At 42.5% G+C, this 20,147-nt stretch overlaps 1 protein-coding gene across 1 annotated transcript; it reads right to left on the bottom strand.

The window, feature by feature from the left end:
• Positions 1-1,014: 1,014 nt before the first annotated feature.
• xirp1 (xin actin binding repeat containing 1) lies at positions 1,015-9,647 on the bottom strand. Its single transcript, XM_008285978.1, has 5 exons — positions 9,553-9,647; positions 7,417-7,568; positions 7,163-7,204; positions 1,537-5,985; positions 1,015-1,103 (listed from the first exon to the last, which is right to left on the bottom strand). Exons 4-5 carry the CDS (start codon positions 5,983-5,985, stop codon positions 1,101-1,103), a joined length of 4,452 nt encoding a protein of 1,483 aa, XP_008284200.1. The 5' UTR covers positions 7,163-7,204; positions 7,417-7,568; positions 9,553-9,647; the 3' UTR covers positions 1,015-1,100.
• Positions 9,648-20,147: the final 10,500 nt, after the last annotated feature.

The raw sequence follows: 20,147 nt of genomic DNA, 5'->3' as shown, positions 1-20,147 counted from the left end.
CTTTTCCTCCGTTTTGCTTTGCTTAGCATTTCGACTCGGTGGAGCCATCCAAGCAGGGACATTCTCATACAGCGTCTTCAAGCAGCAGGCGTCTACGCTGCTGGTCTCGCCCTCGATTTCTTGCACCTGAGACAGGATTCCTTTGAGTTCCTCTCGCTTCCTTAAATTTTCAAAGATTTCCATTGCTGCCTTCACATTTCCTTTCATGATCTCGTCCTTGTGGACAGAAAGTCTTTGTCGTCTTTCATCCTCCGTCTCTCTTACTTTCTTCTCTCTTAAAACGACTTTATCCTCCGGTTTGGGTTTCTTTTCATTGACGTTTGCATCAGTTGAGGTGTTACTCTCTGACGTTTGCACTTCGGTCTTGCTGTGCTGCTTTTTGGGAGATTTGACATGTGTTTGTTTTGGGTCATTCATATTACCATTTGTGACTTTTACTTTCTTGGACAGCGAAGCTCTTTTGTCTGAAGTCTCACTGTCCTTTCTTTCAAAGTTCTGCAGAGCTGCCCGCAAGCTCATGTTCATTTCATGTTTACCCTCTTCTGCATAGCTCTTCATGCACATCTGTATCTCCTCAGCTGCATTTATTTTCTTTATCTCATTTCTCTCTATTTCCACTTCATTGCTGGTAATCAGTTGGCAGTCTGATTTGCTCCCTGTGAGTGGTGCAGTTGTCTTTATTTTTTCCTGAGCTACTGGTAGATGTTCGTGGCTTTGATGTGAGGCTTGCGCTGCTTCATCAACAGATGTTTGTTGGTATGTTTCATGGAAGGTCTCTTTACAGATTTTGCCATGTGTTGTAGTTTCTTGTTGCTTATCTATCGAGTGTGAAGGAAATACTTTTGGAGGAATCACTGCACCTTTTATACTGTCTTTAATAGGGTGAGCAGGACTTGGCAACGTTTTTGGTTCCTCCACAACTACTGATTTTGTCCACTGTGGCTTTGGTGGTAAAGCTGGCTTCTGCTCCTGTGGTTTCTCAGTCTTTTGACGGACTGGGGGTGGAGTTCCACTTTCAGAGCTGGGCGATTTAGAGTTTCCATTTGCTACAGGGTTGGGAGTTGGATTCTGTGTTGTAATGGTGGGCTGTCCTTCACAGGTTACTGAAATTGAAGGAGATAATTTTGTGTCAGATGGAGGCACAGACACCACAACACACTGCTTGTGAACAGTCTTGCTCCTCTCTGAACAAGCTCTGCCTGAATTCCTGTATATCATTGCAGCTTTATAGTCTCCTTTGGATACATTTACGCTAGACTTCTCAAGAGATTCCAGAGCCAACTGCACATTTCCTCTTACAATATTCTCTTTATCTAGGAACTTCTGCTCTGTGGCTGCACTCTGCAGAGACCTAATGGCTGCCTTCACATCACCTCTGATAGCTTCTTCTGCCTCATCTTCAGTTGTATGACCGTTAAACTCACATCCCACAAAAGGTGGATGTGATTCAGAGGCACAATTACTGACTATAACTGCACTTTGTTGACAAGCTTCAAAGGAAACATGGCTTTCCTCATTTTTCTTTGCATCACTGACCTTTGGAAAAGTCCTGATTTGCTGGCTTCTGGAGGAGGATGAGCATGTAGACTGTGTCACTGTTGAAGAGCTTTCCTCGTGCGCTGACACATTCAGGTTGTATATTTTTCCAGGAACAACAACCTCCCGATCCACATGCATGCTTTGCATCTTTGCCATTTCCAGAGACTTTTTAGCTGCTTTCACATCTCCGGATATAATGACCTCTTTTTGTGCTTGGTTTCCTTCAATGTCAGGACCTTCAGCTGATAAGTCCATATCGTAGATAGTTCCAGGTGTAATGATTTCTCGCTCCACACACATGCTCTGCTGCTTTGCACGTTCTAATGACTGCATCATTGCCTTGATGTCTCCAGCCACGATCTCCTCTTTTTCCACCAAGACAGGCTGCTTCACTGCAAGTTGTTGCTTTGCTGATGAGACATCTCCAGGGATTATTTCCTCCTTTGCCATACAGTTGTCAATGTTGACAGAGCATTCTGATGAAAAAACTTTCTTGGTGTTCTTCACATCCCCTGGCAGAACATCAGAAATGGTTCGTTCCGCCTGCTCCTTTTGCTGGCAGAGGCTTCTCTTTGCTTCCTTCACACCACCATGAACTGTTTCAATCTGCTCTTTGGCCAAATAGCTGTGATCAACTTCATCTTCTGCCTCAGCATGAAGACTCTTCAGGTAATGAAGGTCTCCTTTCTCAATGCAGCTTTTGTACAAATTAACATTTCCCTTCTCATTTTCATCCACTCTACACGATGCTGCAGTCCTCTGACTGTTGGCAGTAGCTAACAGATTTCCAATCGTAGACTTTACGTCTCCTCTCTCTGTGAGGTGGCTCTCAGTTTTCACCTCATGACTACAGATCAGCGAATAAACTGACATCTGTGCTTGTCCTTCTGCAGTCTCTTGCATTAAGATTCCCTTTTTGAAATTCTTATCTTGAACAAGCAGCTCATCGATCATCCGGGCAATGTTTTGTATTCTTTGATCTCTCTCGATGTTGATGGTAGTGGAGGACTGGAAGACTGGAAGCTCCACTACTGTGGTGTTGACTTTACCTTTTTCAGTTTCTCTCAGAAGAGTAACTTGCGGGTTGAGGGTTGGTTTGAGCAAGAGTTGCAGCATGATGTTCCTGATGTTACCCCCGACAACCTCCTCTTTCTGAATCTGCACACCTTCACTGCTTTCAAGCAGATATTTTGCCATGTTGACATTCCTGCTCTCATTTGCTTCTATAATGATGCCACTTGAGTGAATAAAAGTCATTTGATGCAAATAGGAAAGTGTGTCAGCAACACTCATGGCAGTGATTTTGTCCAGTGGTGTGGTTTCGAAGAGCCAGGTGGTGCACTTGACGTCAGCTTTTGGTATCTCTTCAGCGCCTTGCACGGCGGTATCTTCTGGCTCCTTGATCTTGTCCAATGGCTGTGATTCAAAGAGCCAGGTGCAGCGTTTCACATCTCCCTTCTGGCTATCTTCCCTGTGGACTGTTGTTACTGGACTCTGCTCCTGAGGTTCCCCTTTCAGACGGTCAATGCTCTGATTCTCAAAGAGCCATGTGGAGGTCCTAACATCACCACGCTGGACATCAGTGACGCTAACCATTCTCACAAACTTCTTGCTTGACTCCTCAGATTCAAATATCTGTTTATTGAGCTGCACATTGGCGTTTCCAAAGTCTTCAGTGACCGTAACAGAGGCCTCATCTCGGCTGGTGAGGGAGTCCAGAGGTTGCGTCTCAAACTTCCATCTGGCTGACTTGACATCTCCTTTCTTAACATCTTCTTGGGTGACAGCTCGGATCACATAAACTTCATTCTCTGCCTTGATGGCATCTAGTGGTTTTGTTTCAAACATCCATCTTGCTCCTCTTACATCGCCACTTTTCACCTCTTCCTTCTTTACAGTTGTCACCTCGTGAAACTGGCCCTCTTTGTCTCTGATGGCGTACAGTGGCAGCGACTCAAACATCATCGTGCTTGACTTCACATCGACATTGCTCACAGGCTGCTCCACACAGACTGACTGCTGCTCAAGCGGTTCATCGTGGATTTTGTCCAGTGAGGACGTTTCAAAAATAAACTTTTTGTTTTGTACATCACCACTCTCAAGACCTCCAACTCTTTGCTCATTTGTAGCTTCGCTGTCCTTATTGATCAAGTTCATGGGACAGTTCTCGAACATCCAAGTAAATTTATTTACAGAACCTTGTTCGATCTGTTCATCTCGGTTCTGCTCATCTGAGGTTGCCATCATTTCTAATCCTATTTCATCAAGGGATTGGGATTCAAAGAGTTCTTTGACCCGTGAGACATCCCCTGACTGAAAGTTGACCTGACTGATACATCTCAAATCTTGTTCTGAATTTACGTCTTTACTTATTTTATCCAAGGTTTCTGTTTCAAAAAGATGCTTGACTGTTTGAACACCAACCTCTGATTTGACAGAATCCTGTGTGGTGCTGCACAGTTTCAGATTGTACTCATCGCCATCTTTGATGCTGTCAAGAGGCTGTGATTCAAAAAGCCAAGTCATGGACTTGACACTGGTATTGTCAATCGCTTCTTTTTCTTTCATCTTTTCAGATTTGTCATACAAAATATCCATTGGTTGTGTCTCAAATAACCATTTACAGGTCTTGACGTCACCTTTGCGATGCTCCTCCTCCAATGACGAGCTTTGCTCAGTCTGATTGAACTTTGAATGGATCCCATCAATTGTCTGGGTTTCAAAAAGCCACTTTGCCATCTTGACATCGCCCGCAGTGTCCTCCTGTCTGGTGATGCCTTTGATTACTTCAACATTTCCTTTTTCTTCTGCCAGCTGGTCTAAAGGCTTGGTCTCAAACATCCACTTATAGTTTTTGACTTTCCCTTTGATGAATTCTTCTCGGCTGACTGTTGTGACCTTATGGAGGTTTCCAGAGCTGTCCTTTATTGCGTATAGAGGAGTTGTCTCAAACATTGCTTTGTTACCTTTTACATCTCCAGCTGTAATGGCATTTTCCTTTTCAATAATCTCCTCATCAGAGTGAGCAATTTTGCTCAAAGGAATTGTCTCAAAAAGTTGTTTGAATCCTTTAACATCACCTTTTTCAATTTCTTGCTCTTTCAATGAGGTGCTCTTTTGAATACTGCAACTCTCAAATATTTGTTTTTTGCCTTTTACTTCTCCTTGCTCTTCAGCTGAAAGGGTAATTTTCTGCAGGCGCCCAACTTCATAGCTGTCACTAAGAGCCTCCACTGGCTGAGTTTCAAACAGCCACAGAGAAGTTTTGACATCTCCTCCAATTATTTCCTCCTTTTCCAAAGACTGTTCTCCAGAGTCTCCTTTTAGTTTTGCCAGTGGTTGCGTCTCAAAGAGCTTCCTTTTGTTGTCGACATCAGCCTCCCCTGAAGTTCCCTCAAACTTGTTCACTCCCACGACCTCTTGTATCGTGTCAAACGACTGCGTTTCAAACATCCACCTCTTTCGGTCAACACCACCAGTGTGCCCCTCCTCCAGAGATATTCCCCGAATTATTTTCACCCCATCAGTTCCCTTATTAATCAGGTCCAGAGGCTTGGTTTCAAAAAGCCACCGGGCTGTGCTGATGCTGCTGCTGTTGATCTCCTCTCTGCAGATGGATTTAATCTCATGGATATTACCGCTTTTGTCTCTGATGGCACATCCAGGTTCTGTCTGGAAGAGTTTCACGGTCTTCTGGACATCTCCTTTCTGCTCCTGGAGCTCAGATCTCAGTTTCAGAAAGCTGTAGTCTTCGATGGAGTTGCAGCGTCCCAAGTCACTCAGTGTTTTAGACTCAAAAAGCAGCCGAGTCCCTCTTACATCTCCAGGGTGGATGGGTTCTTTCAGCACTGCCTCAACCAGTTCGCCTTCTTCTCTTTTTGATTTATTTAAGGAATCTAAAGGCAGGGTCTCAAACAACCACGTTGATGTTCTCACATCCCCTCTGACAGAAGTCTGTCTTTGAGCAGACATTTGTTGGGTGCTGTCGATGTGCTCAAACATCGAGGAGGTGCTTCGGACGTCACCACCTTGTAACGCCTCCTCATCCAGCAGCTTTTTAGTTGCATGAGGATCTCCAATATTGTCCAGAGTCCAGTTCTCAAAGATCCACCTCATGGACTGCACTTCCCCCTGATATGCTGCGTCTCCTGCTTGAGTGTTTTCTGACTGCACTGCTTTCAGTATCTCATCGTCCACTGCATCATCGAGATTCGCCCGGAGGTCTGGGTGGATGTGTTTGAAAAGCCTTTTCAGCTCACTCTTCTGCCGTTGCTGATAGAACATGGAGAAGGTTTCTTTAGGTGGAGGCAGAGGGAGGCTACTTTGAGCTAAGGGCCCTTCATAGTCAAGGGGTCTTGGTGGTACAGGAGGAGGTGGGGGGAGAGGCAGGTCATCTTCATCATGAGGTGACTGTGAAACTGTGATTTTTCTGGTGGCGTCAGCCATCTTGGGAAAAAAAAAGCAGACAGAAGTAACATTATCAGGATCTAGTCATCAATAACACATTAGTAAAAAAGATACATGCAAATATTAGAATGGCATGCATTTAACAAGAGAAGCTATACTTTACCTTCCTCTGTGAGCGCTTGATGTGTTTCACAGCAAACCATCTTCTGTCACACCAGAGTTAGCAAAACACTGCACAGCTGTTAGTAGGCAGACGTCACGCAGACACGTTCTCGGCACTGTGAGTACAGCTAGTCGCTGTTATGATTATATTTTGGCATATTTTCTTTCAACAGAAACGCCTGGAAATATGAATTGTTGAATACATAGAGTGCAGATCGAAGCACTTGATTGGGAAACGTGCTTTTGTTTTGGCTTTTATCTTGAAAAATGACACCAGTAGGACACAATGTTGATTTTTGACTATAATTCAAGCCCACATTGAAGCTTCAGTAGGCAGAAATCAGGCAGAAATCTTGAAAACGTAAAAGAAAAAGACCACAATTTCCTAAATACAACCCTCCTTCTGCAGCTCTTCGCCCTCCACTCTTTGTCCTCCACCTCTCAAACCAGCGATGAGTGAAGTATTTTTCAAACATGAATAAAACGTCTGGTTATCCCATTGTACCTTCACATTTTATCCCTATAACCCGAATACAGAGTCAGGATGAGGCTGCTCTCTCTCAGACTACTTAAATTACAACATGCTGAAAGGTTAATGTGAAATTTATGCCCAATGACACCATAAAAATATTGCCTATCTCAGCTTTAACTCATTTTCTGGCCACACAGGGGCAGTAAAAACAAAGGTTAACACAACGTTGACATATTATTACATTTGCTCATTAAATTCACGGACACTTTAAGGTTTTACAACAGTAACAACAGTAGTCTGAGAAACTGTCACAGCAACATCACTGCTCCTGTTCTCTTTATTACACTGTACCTCACTATTTATGAGAATGCTGCTGCCTGTCTATATAGGAATCTTGAACCTAAAATTAAAGACTGCTAACTGGATTGTTTGTGGCTGTACTGAGTTTCTTCTGTCTAAAGTTTCTTAACTTTTGAGGTTTTAGTGTGTCGTTGGTTATGCAAGCAAAGACTGAATTACACAGCACACAACAAGACGAAACCACATTCTGCTGTAAATGGAGCCAAATGGTCTTTACAGTACCTTACTGTTTTTCGCTCTTGTCACTGGTGTACCAACGAATTCCTGTTAAACAATAGAAAAGGGTTGATTTCAGTCAGTTTGGATCAGAGGCAACATTGCTTTCTGTAAATATTGGCATTGTGTTGCACGTATTTAAGGCATGCAAGAGATTTATTGTACATTTGCTGCTATTGTGAAAGAGCACAGTGGTGGTTCACTATTGAAGCGCTTGACCTCAGAGTGAGGGAGGAATGAGAAGCATTTCAGGAACTCACTGGCTGTGTTGAGCCTCCTGTGGAGTCGATAGCTGCTGCTCTGGACAGATAGAGAGCTGATCTGTCTCTGACTGAGGAGGACGTGGATGTCCTGTCTCTGGCTGGTCTCGTTGGGGAGCCCCCCTTGGTCAGTGATGGACTATATTTGTCATCTGCAACAGAAAATAAAAAAAAAATCAATCAAAATGGTTCCATATCTGTATAAAATCTGCAGACGAGGACGAACAGTGTTGGGATGGGTTCACTTTTACGAGTTAAAACCTGTTGGCACATTTAAAAGTAGGTCTGAGATAAGCACGGCAGAGTGTGTCTCGTGTCAGCAACGAGTTTAATGATAACACTGTGTCTGTATTTTTAGTTGTGCTTATAGTGTGTGTATTTATAGTGAAGATGGAATCTTTCTAATCACTGCTGCGGTTTCCTGTGGAACCCATTTCATTCACATCAAGGCGTGAAACTACATTTAATACATTTTACTGAGGAGAAACAAACAAACCGATAAATTTAGGCTTTGATCCGGATAAGACAGGACAAGACGAACAGGCCCGCACAGCCTGTCACCAAACCGCATGCCACGAACCGACCATGACGCCCAAGAAAAAAAAAAAAAAAAACAGCAACTGCTAGCTCAGCTGGAGTGTCACAGATTGTTTGCACATTGTTTGCATGAGCTGTCCACCATCAAACCATCAACACCTGACCAGAGGAATGCGACTGCCTGACCCTTTAAAAAACATGGAAATGATCTCCGCTGCGTTATTTCACCAGACGTTGTTTTTTTTTCCGGCAATATTACAGTTTGGGGTTTTTTTTTGGACCAATTTAAACAAATGCCCTCAGTTTGTCAGGTAATAATAGTTGTTAATGTAGGTAAAATTGCATATGATAAATTCAGGGAAATATTTCAACAACAACAGCAGGGTGGACAATATGTTCAGAGGTCAACAGCCCAGTTTGCTGCACAGGCCATCCAGCTGTAACTAATGGCCAGATTTAAACACACCTCCTCTTTTCACGCACTAAGCCCTCGCGGGACAAAAGGACGGACCAGCGAGCTGGCGCCTCTCACGAGTCTGGACTTAAAGCATTTTCATAGATGGGTGAGCAGACAGAATGAAGCAAGCCAGCGCCATGCGTGTCCCGCTGAAGTCCTCACCCACTGAACCCAGAGGTCACTTGTCATCACCTGTATGCTCACACTCGTATGACGAGCTGGTGAAATACTGATATATCTGTAAAAGGGACTTTTCATTGACTTCGGGTATCTCTTTCGGTGATTCCCACAGCGTCAAAGTAGCTTCTGCTGCCGTGTCTTTGATCTGGCTTCATTCTCCAGGAATGAAAAAGGAGCTATTAGCGGCACGGTAATGGGAGGGCGTTTTTGGCCGCTGGCAGCTGTACAAATGACGGTGAAATGCAGTTGGTATTTGTTCTTCACCACCACCACCACCACCACCTTCAGCACCTTCAGCTGTTGGTGATTGTAGCCACATTCACAGACTGTAATGAAAACCAGCATTCCAGCAGAGCGTTCATACTAGAGGGCCTCAGACCCCCCAAACAGCAATGAGCGTTACAGCAGATAAAAAAAAAGTTGATTTTCCTATTCGTTGTTATGACAGATGTACTGATTCTGATAGTTAATCGTCATAGCACTGATGACAGAAAGAAGGAAACCATCTGAGCATCTGATTGATGGCGATCTCTGACCTCCCATTCCAGACATTTCTAAGGATAAGGGGACTGAAAATCGATATCCGCTTAAGACTTAATGAAGATTCCAACAAAATAGTCACGACACTTCAGATTGTGACCTTTATAGCTCATAAAGAGATAGAAGCCAAATGGATCGACACACTTCAGGGGAAAGTCGGCAATCAAAAACTCAACAGCATACATTCATCTCTTTAAATAAAGGCGACAAACAGCATGATACAACATGTAAAACTTAATGTTTTGAATCCTGTTTGGATGATATAAAGTAAATCCATTTTGCTTTTTTTTTCACATATTAGAATCACATCAAGCCAGAAATTAAGTACTGTATTATAAAACAGCTTCATTACTACACAGCAGGATTGTAATTCCACATCGGCCACACATCCTCATCAGTGAATAAAGTTGACATCCACTTACTAAAGTAGCATCCAGCGTTGCTCTCCCTGCCACTTCCCTGTGTGTCTCTGCTGTGCTGGACTCTGGAGGCCTCTGTGATGTGAGCTGCAGCTCGTCTCCTCTCTTACTGTGACTCTCTAGTCCTGTGGCCTTGGTGACAGCTGATTTTTATCAGGGAGCCGCGGTCCCAGTGGAAGACTTTAGGCTATTTTGGGACGCTGACTGCCGCTACTCGACTGAGTCAAACACCTCTGTCAGTCACTGGAGGACTGGGGCTCCCCTCCACCTCCCATTCCCATAGCTACATTGTCACCCACTATAACGGGCGCTGGGTGGGACCAATAGTATGTGTGTCAATGGGAGTACTGTCGGCAGCATAATAAAAAAAACACACACGGGAAGGTCCTATTTTGGTAACGTTGTGCTCTAATAACACTCCTATAGATACTGCTTCATATTAGTATGTCACATCAATTCTTCTATTTGACCACAAATCGATTTTATAACTGAAAATTTTAAAATATTTTGGATACTATGCTCTCACATTTCTGTTCTTCTCTTACTCACACCAGAAAATAAAAACGTCACTCCGCTGAAGCAATATCAGTTCTTGGACTCGGAGACGGCTCACCTCACAGGGCCAAGGTCTGCGTCACGGTCAAAGCCGGCCTCACTCCTATCTTGAGCATGTGTGCCGAACACATAGTTATGCATTTACACCACTACATCCTTGTCTTTATTTAGCTTTTTTGCCTCCCACCACCAAACAGCACCATGAGTTACTGCTTCCCAAACTCTGTCAGGATCTACATGGCGACGCTTGAAGCACCAGAGGCCTTGATCCCGACATGTTTGCTCCGTGGAAACTTAATTTAGACTCATCTGATGTGCTGGATTTGTGGCATGTGCCTGTATTCAGATTTCATTAGTTCAATACTTCAAGTGAGGACAGCTCATTGTGAAATGCGCCTCTTGACTCTGAAGGAACCCTGGCACTGATCCCATCTGCCATCTTGGACGTCAGCGACTATAAACATGAAATTAAATGCGTCTGCTTACCGTGTGTGCGCCTGGACGCTCTGTCGTAACGCTCCGGGAGTCCATTCATTGGCTTTCCTCCATCCGTCTGGGTGGATCTCTGTGAATCAGCAACATATAGAGTCACTGAGGAGGGTTACAGCAACGTTTTTGATGATTCTAGTGTCGCAGTACACTGTGTCCCATTTCACTGAGTAAGTTAAACTAAAGAGAGCACGGACAAATAGTTTGACATTTTGGAAGATGCTTTGATTTATTTAAATGAGATGCATGAGATATTTGATACTACTTTCTTGTCTGTACCTGACAGAGAAAATAAGATCTATTAGTGAGTGTTTGATGTACTAGTAGGCAGATTTTTAACAACAACAACAATAATAATAATATCATTTGTGTAGAATCTTTCAAAAGCATAGTTACAAAGTGCAAATATGAAATAGAACAAAAAATGAGAACAAATTCAAGCAAATAAGCCGTATAAGAATGTAAAATAGTTCAGTCAAGTTGTGTGTGTGTGTGTGTGTGTGTGTGTGTGTTTTATCAGGTGATAGTTTGAGTGTTGTGTTCTTGTCTGCTGCTGCTGTTCTGTACGTTGTCAAATGAACCGTTAACCTCGTCAGGTGTCAGAACCACCACGTCAAGCCAAGTGCCAGAACACACTTTGGACTCTGCGGCAGACTCATGGTGACTAAATGTTTGCAAGCATCTGGATGACCAGTGTTGTAGCAGTTTTTAGGGTTTGTTAGATTCCTTCTACTGCGGTTTCCTTTTCTCTGTGCCTCCTGTTGGCGTCAACCTTCCTGTTGCCTTTCTGGTTCTCCTTGCATTCCAGTTCTGGTGATCTTAGTTTTTTTTTTTATCCTGTTTCTCTGTTCACTTGCCTCCCAGCCCCTCGTGTCTTTGTGTTTTCTGGATTATATAGTTTTTGTTGGATTAGTTCTTCACTTATGGACTTTTTTTATTTCTTTCTTCTCCAGCCACCTTTTGTTTGTCCAACTGTTTACCACCCAGCAAGTTTCTTTATTAAAGTTTATCTGTTTTGCCACAACATGTGTTTTACTGTAATCACATTACATTTGTCTGTAACACATTCCCAAATGAGATCAAATTACAGCTACTAATCATTTGCAGTCACCACTATTTTGTAGTACAGCCTACTGTTAGTGCCACACTGATTCAACTAATCCTTCTTCTCACCCTGAGAGTTCTCTGTGAGCTCCTCTTTGAGTTATTCTCATAGATTAATGGTAGCAACTGGACTTGCTGGAGTTTCTTGAAGACGCTTCACCTCTCATCCAAGAGGCTTCATCAGTTCTGACTGACTAGTTGGGAGTTCCAGATGCTTACATCCTTATGGAGCCACTAACACCTGAGTCTTGGATTCAGTCGGGGGTTTGTTGCTCCTCCCCCTCGTTTACCGCTTGTACCCAGGGGAAGCCATTCGTTGCATTTATGGACTCCCAAAGATACCCACTTAGACCCATCATCAGCAGCATTAACCCTGTCACCTAAAGATTGCAAAACACCTCGCCTCTATTTTAGCTCTGCTGGTTTCTCATCACATAAGAAACTCACAGGACTTTGCCAAGTAATGAAGGGGAGGAGCAACAAACCCCGAGTTGGAACCGAAACTCAGGTGTTAATTGCTCCATAAGGATATCAGTATCTGGATCTCCCAACTAGTCAGTCAGAACTGATGAAGCGTCTTGGATGAGAGGTGAAACGTCTTCAAGGAACTCAAGCAAGTCCAGTTGCTACGATTAAACTACAAGAATAAGCATGACCTGGATGACTGAGAGTCTTCACAGACATGCTCTCTGAGTTAACTTTGTTTGTATGTTAAGGAGCATTAAACAAAGCTATGGTTATGTCCTCCTTTTCAGGGGAGAGATTTCTGCAGATATGTTGACAAATGTAAGGTTTAACATCATATTGTTTACTGGCAGTTATGTGAAACGCTGAGGAGCAACACAAGAGCAATGTGATAAGTGGTGTGACTGATAATGTTCTGCAAAGTAAGAATGATTTATGTGAAATGAATCTTGTTTTTGGAGCTATCACAACATGTTACTTGTATGTAAAGCAGTGGTAGTGTCGGCACAGTGACTCACACACCTGAGTGTCCTTCAGAGGAGAGTTGTGACCTCTCCCGTCCTGCAGAGGGCAGTCTCTCCCCGTGTTGTCGGACTGGAGCTGAGAGCTGCTCTGCTGCAGGGAGGCCTTGGACTCAAACAGGGCACACAGAGCTCTGGTGCTGGAGGTCTCCCGCTGAGGGAGGAATTCCATGGAGCGGCTCCTGGACAGGTTAGAGCTTCTTCTCGACCCCCAGGAGGCCACGTTGTCCCTGCTGTCCGTCCCCCTCCACCGGCCGTCCACACAGCTCTCTGGCAGCTGAGGAGAGCGGTTGATTTTTTTTCAGATTTATTCATCCTTTTTCAGATTAATTTGGTAAAACAGTTGTACTACCTCATGTTTTTGCTCGGCTTTTTCATAACTCCTCAGGTCCGCACAGCTTTGGTAACTGTTGGAACACATTTATAGACAGATTAGTTAGAAATGGCTCCTGTGACCAGCTGGTTTGTAGTGACAAGAGTGTAAATGTGGCAGGAAAAGACGAAGGACGCTCAAACCATAAATGTGCACAATATAAACTTTATATACGTACGTGACCTATGTGTTGTGTAAAACTTACTGTTGCACCAGTTCAGCGACAGATCTTCTGTCCCAGCGGGTCGAAGCCGGCCGGAACCAGGACTTTTCCTGAACATCAGAAAGACTCTTCAGGGATTGAGTCCTCCTCAGGCCAAATTTCTCCATCACAGTCCCTCTAACAACGGCTGCAATAAAGAACAATGATTTGTGGAACTAAAAGTCAAGCGTGGAAGAAGTATTTACATCCTGAACTTCAGTAAAAGTGGCAGCACTGTCAAAATACCCCATTACAAGTAAAAATCCTACAAAAAAAATCCTACATAAGTGAAAATATGTAGGTATTGGCAGCAAGAAATACTTAAAGTATGAAAGTAAAAGTCCTCTCTTGGTTACTCTGCCTGATTATTATTATTATTTCATTAGATAATTAACAGTGATCATCAGGGTTAATGAAGCTGCTGCAGGTTGAGTTAGTTTGAACTGCTTTACATACAGTTTATATGCAGTTATAGCAGATAAATATAAAGGTTTAAGAGATAAGTAAAGAGGCAGTTTGGTCTTCTTTTTAAATCTTTGAATGATTATGGAAATTGAATTATGTGATGAGTTTAGAGGGAAAAATTACGATTTGGTGGAGCTGTTAGCAACTCATAGACATCTGAAATGTGACTTCAACAGTACGCTGTTTTTTTTTTAAACTTCAAAAAAGGTTTGAAACCAGTGGTTTATAGCAATATTTTGTATTTTAAAAGCTGGTTATTTTATCCATTGAGCAAAATCTTTATCTCAAAAGTACCTAAAGCTGTCAGAAAAATGCAGTTGAGCAGATCGTACAATGTTTTCTTCTTAAATGTAAAAGGAGCAGAAAAATAAAGGAGCAGAAAGCAGAAATGCTAAAGTACAAGTATCACAGAATACAACTCAACTATAGTACTTAAGTAAATATACTTAGTTACTTCCCACCACTGTTAAAATTGCATCATTACTAATGTTTCTCTCTTCAACCAAACACAACAGACAAAATCAAATCCAATTATTCAGCTCATCATTAAAACCTAAAATGATTAAAATCTAAAATCATCAAACATCCAAGTATACAGCTTCAGCTTCATCTGAGTTATTATGTAACAGACGGGGACACTGGCAGTCATATGACTCTGTTAATGTTTATGAACTCCTGCACCCAGACAGCAAACCCAAATTTAAGCCTCCAGGTGACTGTGTGTAAATGTCCATTCAGCAAATGATTAGAATGTCGCTAAAAGTCATGCACGACTCAAAAAAGAGAGGAAATACATCTTAATTTTAAGTAGAAAAGTTTCTATTCACATTAATGTTGTATAAAACTTACATATAAGCCATGCAACTCTGTAAACTGCAAAGTGTAACGCAGCTTAATAGTGTGAATGATGTTCTCTCTGCAAAAGCAAACGAATATTCAGCTCTTTACCTGAAGAGAAGAAGAAGAAGAAGAAGAAGAAGTCACCTGTGCATCTCTGTCTTCCTGCCTGATTTGTGGTTTAGGAGCATCTCTCACAAGACACAGCAATTTCCAGCGGCCAAAGTCCTCAAACACCTTGTGATTCAAGGCTTCCGGCTGTGAGATTTACCACCATAACTTCCCCTGATAAATGTGTCTGATATCTCAAAACACTGGACTGCATTTTCTGAAAGCAACTACAAACGAATAGCTCCATTTTCCCAACTTTATTTGTCTTTATTATGCAGATCATATCACCAAAAACACATCCTCCACATCTCTCTTCCTCCATAACTTGATGGAAATAGTTGTTTTCAGTAAATACTAACGACAGCACTGACAGTGTGAGGCATGATAAACCACCGAGGAACCAGACCTGTGTGCACTCTGACAGCTGGTCCAGTCAGATGTCGGTGCTGAAATGCCTGGCATAGCTGCTCTGTTACTGTATCTCATGCCAGAACCCAGAGCAGCAGCATTTTATCTGCACCTCGCATGTGTACCCCTGTCACTTTATTACTGCATTCATTCCTCGCGCATGCCGTCATTCCTCAGTGCGCTTAAACAGATGATAATGTGATAAGTTGCTACCGCTATTCTGCTGATACAAGAGCACAAGCAGAGCACCGGAAGAGCTGACAGTGCATGTAAATCGATGTGGTGCTCGTTCCTGTTGGTGATTGCAGTCTGTGGGGCGGGGTTACAAAACTGCCACACTGTTAGAAAACATATTTTAACATGCTAATTAGTTGAAGGGAACTTGTCATAAAGTTTAAAATTGTATTTTGTACACATTAGAAGAGTAGAGCAGAAAAGCTGTTGTGTACTGTGTTTGCAGGAGAGAACAGAAAAACCATACTTATCTGTTAATGTGGCTTTTCAAATGTTAAAAAAAAATGAATATGGAAAACTTTCATAACCACTTTTTAGGGCAAATTTACCACATCAGCTTCATCGCTTGTAGCTGTACTTTATGTATGTAGTAACATTAAAGCTGCTAAAATACTTTTAAAAAAATAACTTCTGTGATCACTTTTAATTTACTAATAAGTCTCAAGTTAAAGTTGCGAAAATAAATTATTTTAGTAAAAAGTCTAAAGTTAAAGCAGCTTCGATCTCTGTTTTAATTAAGAAGTCTAATTTTAAGCTGGTGTATTTTATTTGTTACAAACAAGTCTAACGTTAATCAGAATCAGAAGCTTTTTTATTGCCAAGCAAGCTCGCACACACAATGAATTTGGCGTGGTGAATGAAACTGATACACAACAGTAACAAGACAAGAATGAATATAGACATCTAGATCTGAGAAATTCTAAATAAAATATGTAAAAGAAAGTATACAAGTACTACGTAAATAAAAAGTACTATGAAAAGAAACCAAGAAATAAAGTAGGAAACAGCTGCTATAGTCACTTTTTTGTTCTCATGTCTAATGTTTAAGCTGCTGTAATCTCTTTTATAATAACAAGTGTAGTGTTAAACCCATTCTTTTTTTTCCACAAGTCTAACATTAAAGCTGGTATATTTTTTTATTAACAAATTTTATGTTGAAACTATTAGAGTCATTTTCAATTAGTGAGTGGTCAATTTGGAACTTTTTAGAACTGGGGGTGACAATCGAAGGTTGACTTTGTTGTACATTTTACTCTAAGCGGCTCCATAATTTACAAAATTAACATCATGCTGCATTGAAGGAAACTTGAAACGACAGATTTGGGCAATAAACTCATTAGATAAACTATTACTGGTGAAACAGATCGAGTGAGAAGTGACGTTATTATCTTACAGACTTCTATACAATCAGATAAACAGAGAAGTCGCCCCCTGCTGGCTGTTAGATAGAATGCAGGTTTGAGGCACTTCTGCATTGGCTTCACTTTTCAGACCCAGAAGCTACGTCCATCTTTTATATGCAGTTATGCGGTAAAGAGGCAACTGTTTGCTAACAAGTCTGCAATAATCAAACTGGAAGAAGTTATAAACAGCAGTTGATATCAGGTGTGTTTCGTTCATACTTTGACTGACTGCCAGGAAATCAACCTGTCAAGTAGCATCCTGATTTAAATGTTGCTCATTTCTGATTGGTTTTAAGCTTCTTTTTTTTTCAAGCAAGACCTTCTTTCTACAGTCCAGAAAACCAGAAATGAGATACACAGAGAAAAAAAAGTGAATTTACCAAAACTGTTCTGATGATAGAAAATACTGTTTTCATGTAGGATCCATTTATTACTGCAGATTGTCAAAGTAAACATTCAGTATCAACACGCTGCATACTGTGAGATGAAGTTCCAGTTTAAGTACATGCACAGGAGCAGCGTACACCAGTCTGAGTGTAGTCCAGTCACAATGACGGGGAGTTATTTGGCCTGTGGTCGACCTCCAGTGGAGAAAGTGGCTCATTCATCGCTTCATGGAGAAAAACACCATCAATGTCTGGCACTATCACGTAGACACCAGGAGATGGAGCCAGAGCAACATGACTCCTCCCAGTTACACTGACTGTGGTTAAAGGGCATCATGACTGCTTGTTTGTTGACAGAACATTGTTGTCACGCTTTACAGTTTGCCATGTGCACATGTTTACATCCCACCTACTTGCAAAACCAGTGGACTGCTGGACGGCATGTGATGCATCACACACACACACACACACATCTCATGTACCTTTAAAATACAACACTGTACAAACAAATTTAACAAAAAGCAGAGGGTCAGAAATCACTGAGAGAAGTGAGAAGCCCGACATTTGTGTTGCCAGCCTTTGCTGCATGTGTTTTGCCAGCTGCAATGGAGGAAAAGCAAGGCAATCAGTGAGGGATTGAGAACGTTGGGGGAGGGAGGGAGGCAGACAGTCTCACCCTCACAGTTCCACAGAACAGTCAGTACTGGCCTGAACAGCTGAGAACAGAACAGGTCTCCTTCCTCCTGCTGCTGCATGCTCCTGCGAAAGCCTCACATGGAGCCACATGTGACAGCCAACAACAACAGCAGAGCACACTGTGGCGGAGCTCGGAGAGCACAGGAGCTCCCACTGCAGGGCCGACAGCCAGGCGCAATCAGCTGAGGCAACACGACAACAGGAACACACACACTGCAGGCACTCGCACTACTTCGATGGGCCTGTATTCGTGAATGCATAATGAAAGTGCCACAGCAGAGACGCGGAGACATCCATCTCTGCCATGTGATGCGTTTTACTGTTCTCTGAGTTTGTGAGATGGTAAGAAAGGTCAGCACAGCTCTCTTGTTGACAAGAAGCTCATTTGTTGAAGAGGGGGGAAATGTCAAATCACACAGCTGCTTTATAGCGTTACAGCTTGAGCCACAGATAAGATCTTTTCTGTTGAACATTGTAGTTTTATAGCCTACTTTGCACTCGGGGCTGCAGCTTGACTTGGTTTTGCAACAACACTGTAGTGCATGGATTGTGCAATTACAAGAATACAATGAGGGAAAAGCTGCCTTTGAAAATTATAGAAATAAAGCTTAAAAAAATGTACTTGGTTCCTGTTACCCTCAAACATTACAACTGCTGTACTAATGTAACGTAAATGAAGGTGCTTGAATTATGCGTCGCAGTTCATTTCGGGACGAGTGTGGATCTGTTTCATATCAGCTTTTCGGACTACGTGTTGCACTGGGAGCACCCATGGACTCAGAGATGTTGGAGCCCCCCTAGCTCTGAGATAATATATCACCCCTGGACCAGCCCCAACTTTAGGCCGTCGCACGCCTGGCACAAGGCCTGGAGCTGCCATTAGAGAGTCACAGGAAGCTCTCTGGTGTCGCCCCCTGAACTGACACCACGGCAAAAGACAAAAGGAGAGCGCTTGACGCATCACTTAAGGTGTCACGACGGTGAAATTTTACCCAAAGTCTTTATGTGATGGCATTTGTACAGTGAGGACAGTGAGATTTTTCTGTCCATTGCTAGAAGTTTGTTGAGTTTGTGGCTACCAGAAATCTCATTTCTGTGTGAGCTCTTAACCATGAACAAGATTGTCTGCCCACGCTGGAGCAGTTTCGGTTATTTTACGTCAGATTTTGTCTGTGCGGTGCGTGTGCCCATACAATACAGCTAAAAATACCAAATTGATAAAGACATCCAGTCACTCAGCATCATTACAGCCCATGTTTTCTATTGTTTGCCTGTCAGGAGACATCATTCTCTCTGGGCCATTTGTGAATCACTATTTGTAGTAAAACAAGGAAATAATTGATTAATAATGTGCCACACTTTCTTTTTTCTTTTTTTTACCACGTAAGAAAAAACTGAGTCAAATCAGCTTTAAACTGTTACACTTATTTTTATTGATTGTGCATCAGATTTCAGACTGTCTGTCCAGATACACCAGAGATCCTCCAAGAAGGAGCGATACATGTTCCTGTCGTTGGTGTTTGTGCTTATTTTATCATCTGATAAATCACACCCGTAAAAGACTATCTAGCAACGGGATTTTTTAAACTTTAGCTTGTTGCTTATTGAATCTTGACAATTAAGGTTATTGAGAATGGCTGAGGGCTGCAGGGTGGTTCAGTGGTTAGCATCGTTGCCTCGCAGCTACAAGGTCGCTGGTTAGCATCCCAGTGAGGACACACAGGAATCTTTCAGTGTGGAGTCTCTGTGTTCTCCCCGTGCAGCGTTGGTTCTCTCCAGGTTCTCCGGCTTCCTCCCACAGTCCAAAAACATGTTGAGGTTAATTGGTGATTCTAATTTGTCTGTAGGTGTGAATGTGAGTGTGCTTGGTTGTCTGTCTCTAAGATAGACTGGCAATCTGTCCAGGGTGTCCCCTGTCTTCACCCTGAGTCAGCTGGGATAGACTCCAGCCCCCTACGACCCTAGTGAGGATTAAGCGGTGTATAGATAATGGATGGATGGAGAAAGGCTGAAGAATTTAACGTTGTCAGGCAGCAGTGGAAAAACTATATAGCTCCTTTGTGTAAAAACTCCCTGCAGTAAAAATCTTTTTCTTTTTTTTTTTTACCTTGCTGACATGTCCTTATGGCGTTTTGTGTGTTTGTTTTTTTTACTGTAGAAGACATATCATGAGCAAAATAAGCAGCCAAAGCCACAGCTGAACATTTCCATCTTGAAACTGCAGTGTACTGGTGGCAGTCTCAAAAACACAGATTCAGACTTCGAGGGTTTCACATGTCACAAAACTAAAGAACCAATCCTGTCAACCTGCAGGGTGGGATTCTCTGTATCTTTATTCTTGAGAAGCTGTTTCCGGTTTGCACATGTACGGCTGAATTACTCCAATATAACAACTTGAAATTGTGTAGTGTAGAGCAGCTTTACAGTGTTTGAGCAGAATCATAGGTGAGCTGGTGTGCTTGAGTGTTGATGGGTGAAAGAGGAGGCAGAGATCCTCACAATCTAGACGTAACAATGGTTTAGAGTCACATCTAAGCCAAATCTAAATACGTAACTTTGATACACTTT

The sequence above is a fragment of the Stegastes partitus genome, unplaced genomic scaffold (genome assembly GCF_000690725.1).
Source record: "Stegastes partitus isolate 25-593 unplaced genomic scaffold, Stegastes_partitus-1.0.2 Scaffold425, whole genome shotgun sequence".
Classification (NCBI taxonomy): Eukaryota; Metazoa; Chordata; class Actinopteri; family Pomacentridae; genus Stegastes; species Stegastes partitus.
Note: the sequence above shows the minus strand (reverse complement) of the source record. Positions and strands in the feature narration are given on the sequence as shown.

Bases quoted from the DNA above. Each gene is read 5' to 3' on its own strand.
- xirp1 (XM_008285978.1), bottom strand. From the start codon at position 5,985: ATGGCTGACGCCACCAGAAAAATCACAGTTTCACAGTCACCTCATGAT.